The sequence below is a fragment of the Oxyura jamaicensis genome, unplaced genomic scaffold, assembly GCF_011077185.1.
Source record: "Oxyura jamaicensis isolate SHBP4307 breed ruddy duck unplaced genomic scaffold, BPBGC_Ojam_1.0 oxyUn_random_OJ68952, whole genome shotgun sequence".
Lineage (NCBI taxonomy): Eukaryota > Metazoa > Chordata > Aves > Anseriformes > Anatidae > Oxyura > Oxyura jamaicensis.
This window is the reverse complement of record NW_023309138.1, coordinates 1-4,222: the sequence shown is the minus strand read 5'-3', so window position 1 is coordinate 4,222 and position 4,222 is coordinate 1. Positions and strand designations below refer to the sequence as shown.

Sequence of the window (4,222 nt, the reverse complement as noted above, 5' to 3'; positions counted from 1 at the left end):
CTCAGAGTGGTGCAGAGCCCCCCCCCCCAGCCCTCCCTGCAGACCCTCGGTTTCTTCAGGGGGTGCTGGCTGCCCCCCCTGCCCCCCCCCAGCATGGCCCCCCCCGCTCTTGGGGGGGCAGCCGAGGGCTTGCACTGCTGCCGGTAGCAGGAGAGCAGCTGAGGTCACGCTGGTCTGGGGGAAAAAACACCAAAATAATAATAATAAAAATAAAACGGAAGTGGCGTGTGATGGCTGCTGGCGTGTTGTGCCCCCCCCCCCCACCCCCCCCAGACTGCGGGTGGGGGCAGCTGGAAGCTGTGAAGTTGGTGCTGCTCCCCGGGGCGCAGGGGGCTTCACCCCCAAAAGGATGGGGCGCGGGGAGAGAGGCCAGCCAAAAAAAGCTGCGGTGGGTAGCGGAGCGCTGGGCTTCTGCGCCGTGCCTTCACGCCGCGGTGGGTGCCGTGTGGGTTTTAATAGCAGCCCCCGCTGCTCTCGTCCTGCCCGCTGTCCGGTCAGCCCCCCGCGCTGCAAAAATTAACTTCCTTTCTTTCCCCCTGCGACAAAGGCGGCGGACGAGGCGGTTCTTGGCGTGGAGCGGGGTAAGGAAGAGTTCTGGGGGGGAGCTGCGGGGTTTCTGCTCCTGCTCGAGTCGCACCAAAAGCGAAAACCTGGGAGCGCAGCGGGAGCTTTGGCAGGGGCTCGGTTCGAGCCCGGGCTGTGGCACGCTTGGCCGAACGGACCTTGGTGGAGGAACACGATGCCAAGGGTTGTCTTCAGGCAGCTTCTTGCACACCTGCGGTGTTGCACGGGGCCGGGGATGTTCCCAGCGATGCCTCTGGTGAGGCCGGGCACCGGGGACTCCTGGGGAGGTCCCTGCCCGTGTCCCGATGGGGACAGCAGCTCTGTGGACAGGTGCTGGCGCTGAAGCCAGTTGTAAACACGGCCTTAAATCCATCGCTGATTTATTAGCAACATGCACCTCAAACAGCTTTGGGATGTCGCTGCGCTTCTGCCGGCTCCAGGGGTGGGTTTGGTTTGGTGTCGCGCTTGTGCGTGACGCTGCGGGAGCAGCCCTCGTCCCGCCGCCCGTGTTCCTGCGGGGACGGCCCGGCTGGCGGGGCAACGATGTGGGTGAGGCAGGAGGGAGCTTCCAGGAGCTCGTGGCCTTCTTCTAGCAGATGATGTGAAATACGTTGGGAAGCACACCTTCACGCTGCGTCTTTGTGTAGCTCTTTGGTGAACGCCAGGCCAATTGTTTGGGTTTTTTAATTTATGTTTTCTTTCCCACCTGACCACGCTGCTCTTGCTGCCCCGATCCCACCCCAGCTCCTCCTGTGCCCTTGGTGGGTTTGCAAAGTGTGCTCGGGCTGGGCGCTCTGGGGGTGCCTCTCCTTGGAGCGGGATTTCCTCAGAGCTCATTGTTCCTCACCTCTCCTTCCCTGCCGTTCCTCCGCAGACCGCCGGTCCCCGAGGGCCCCTGCGCCGCCGGCCGGCCCCGTCCCAGCGATGGCAACGCCGGACGTCAGCGTCCACATGGAGGAGGTGGTGGTGGTGACGACGCCGGACAACGCCGTGGACGGCAGCGGGGTGGAAGAGGTGAAGACGGTGCTGGTGACCACCAACCTGTCCCAGCATGGGTAAGAGACGGGTCCAGCACACGTGCGGCGGAGCCAACCTGTTGGAACAGACCCGGCTGGGGGCCCAACAGGACACCAGTAACTAAACCAGTGGTTTTTTTTCCCCACTGTTTCTTTCATGGCTGATTCACTGAGCTCTGAGGGGTCTCGGTGCAGTGAGGTTTGGGCCTTGGACAGGCTCGTGTGTACATAAATGCCAGAGATTCCCCTCTAACGCTGTGGTGTTAGATGGGTGACACTTCTCACAAAGCAGCGAGCCCGTGTGATTTTTAAAGCGTGCCTTCCCTGCTTGTTGGTGTTTGGGCCTGCCCCGTGTTTCAGCGTGCTCTGGAGCAGCTCGGTCAAGTCTGGGGTCCCAGGAAAGCCCACGCAGCAGTGGGCCGTTTGTTTTACGTCTCTCCCATCCTTCTCCAGTCTGTGCTCAGGCGCACCTCCGTGCTCGGAGAGCTCTTCCAGCAGGTCCAAAACCCCAGCTCACCCTCGGAGCTGGCTCTGGGCAGCTCTGCCTCATTCAGGTGTTGCCAGGCTTGAAATAAGCAGGCAGCGAGTGGCTCCGTTTTGCTCTCCACAAAACACGTTTGTGTCCTTTCCTCAAATATGTCCTGCTATTTCTGTGTCACGGCTCCGGGGAGGGGCATCATGTTTCAGCTTGTAGCATACAAAACGGCCGCTGTGCTGCGGCGGGTGTAAAACTTGAGCGGGCTCTGCTCTGGTGGCAGCGGGGCCGATGCCACACGCGTCCCCTCTCCGCCACATCCCTGCTCTGAGACCCCTTCCCTCCCTGCTGGGGCCGTGGGGAAGGACGGCTCAGCCCCTCCTGCTTCCCGGCCAGCGGTGACTCTCAGCTTCCCTGGCAGAGCAGCAGCAGCCAGACATGAAATTTGGGCTGTGGCTCTCTTTGGAGGCAGCACGGCTGCTGTTTGTCATGTGGCTATGAGTCTGTGCGGCACGACGCTGCCTGCAACACGAGCCGTGGCAGGGACTGGCTTGGTTGGTTTGGTTTCCTTTCATTCTTTTTTTTTTTTTTTCCTTCCCTCCTATTTTTCTTTAGAAACCTCTCCTCGCCCCGCAGTGTTCCCTGTGCAGTCAGAGCAGCGCTGTCCAGCAGGAGGTGGTGTCTCTTGTAGCCGTGCCTACGAGCTCAGCACATCTCCGCAGGCACCGGGAAATCCCTTGAGGGCTTTTTGAAGCATCCCGAACCCTGGCTCTTGCACACTGGGGCATCGCTGCAGGGCTGTGGGACAGGTTTGGACCTCAGGCTCCCACAGCCCAACCCGTGAGCCTCCCACCGTGTCGGTGGCCAGGCTGTGTTGCAGAAGGAGCCACCCCCGGGCTCCTCGCAGTTGGAGGATTGCCTTGGCTGGGCTCCCGCTCCTCCTGGGGCGGCTCTGCAGCTGGCTTGGGCTTCCTCGCCCTCTTATTTTCCCTCTCCAGCCCCAGCTGGTGCAGGGAGAGAGGCCGGGGTTCTCCGTATCTGGGGCACGAGGGAGGCTTTGAGCTCGGCTTTGAGCTCCTCGTTCCTCTTATGTGGTGCTGGGAAGCCCCGAGGCTGCAGGAGCGGCCGAGCCCAGCCCGGCAGAACTGGGGCTTGGTGCGGTTCTCTAGTGCTCTTCTGGCTCTGCTTTCGCTGCTTGCAGCTTGGGAGCTTAATGAGCTCCAGCGTTTTAGCGTTGACTGGAAAAGGCAGAGGGAAATGGGGAAACTAATCATCAGCAGGAGGCTTTGCTTTCAGAGCTGCTCGGAAAAGGTCTGCGCTCCCGTGCCCCCATGTGTTGCTTGTGTTCCTGCTGAGCGCTCCTGCTGCAGCGTTTTGGTGGAGACCTCTCTTATTTTTCCCCCAAGTTTCCAGGGGAGGCAGGAGCAGAGGAGAAAGGGGAGGCGAACCCATGGCTTTCCCTGTGCTTATTCTGCCTTCTCCCCTCTGGTTTATGGATTCTCCCGGGGAGCCGAGGAGCGGAGCCTCCCCGTGACACGTGAGCGTGGCTGCATCCCACGGCTTCGCCATGGTGACCGGAGTGGTGGGATGCACCGTGGGGGTGCCTCGGGTCTCCTGCTCCTCCTGCTTCTGCCTGAGGCTGTCCAGAACAGGAAGGGGGAAGGCAGGGTGGAGAAACTGCCCTGTTTTGTGTCGCTTTTCTCCTTTTTTCCTCTGGTTACATCTCCCTAGCTGACACAGGCGTAGGTAGTTGCTTGGATTCTGGTGGATAATCCCGTTTTTTTACCTGATTGCAGGCACAGGAAGGTCAGGATCAGGACATTGGTAGTGCTGCTTTTTGTGTGTCTGGAGTGGCTGCTGCCCTTCTTGCTGCCCCAGGGTGCTGTTGAAGTGGCATTTCTGGCTTTTCCCTGAAGAAACCTGGAGAAATGCAAAAACCAAGTAGCCAAATAATAAAAAAACGGGTTAAAACTCTTCTCTTTCCCGTGTCAAACAGCTCCTTCTGTAATATTAACCTGTGTGCAGGCATGTTAGCTCAGAATTTACCCTTCGGTGCCCTTCTGCATTATCCCTGGCTTTCCTTGCCATCGCTCAGATCCACAGGTCCCCGTGTGCCACAGAGGCAGTGGGACCATCCCCTTGGTGCCTCGCTTCCCAAACCAGCTCC

At 60.1% G+C, this 4,222-nt stretch overlaps 1 protein-coding gene across 1 annotated transcript; it reads left to right on the top strand.

Annotated features, from left to right (window-relative positions):
• The first annotated feature begins 302 nt into the window (after nucleotides 1–302).
• Nucleotides 303–4,202, top strand: LOC118159232. The gene is made up of 5 exons (XM_035313842.1): nucleotides 303–388; nucleotides 548–581; nucleotides 1,439–1,619; nucleotides 2,671–2,730; nucleotides 3,852–4,202. The coding sequence occupies exons 1-5, from the start codon at nucleotides 350–352 to the stop codon at nucleotides 3,967–3,969; spliced, it is 432 nt and encodes a 143-aa protein (XP_035169733.1). The 5' UTR covers nucleotides 303–349; the 3' UTR covers nucleotides 3,970–4,202.
• Nucleotides 4,203–4,222: the final 20 nt, after the last annotated feature.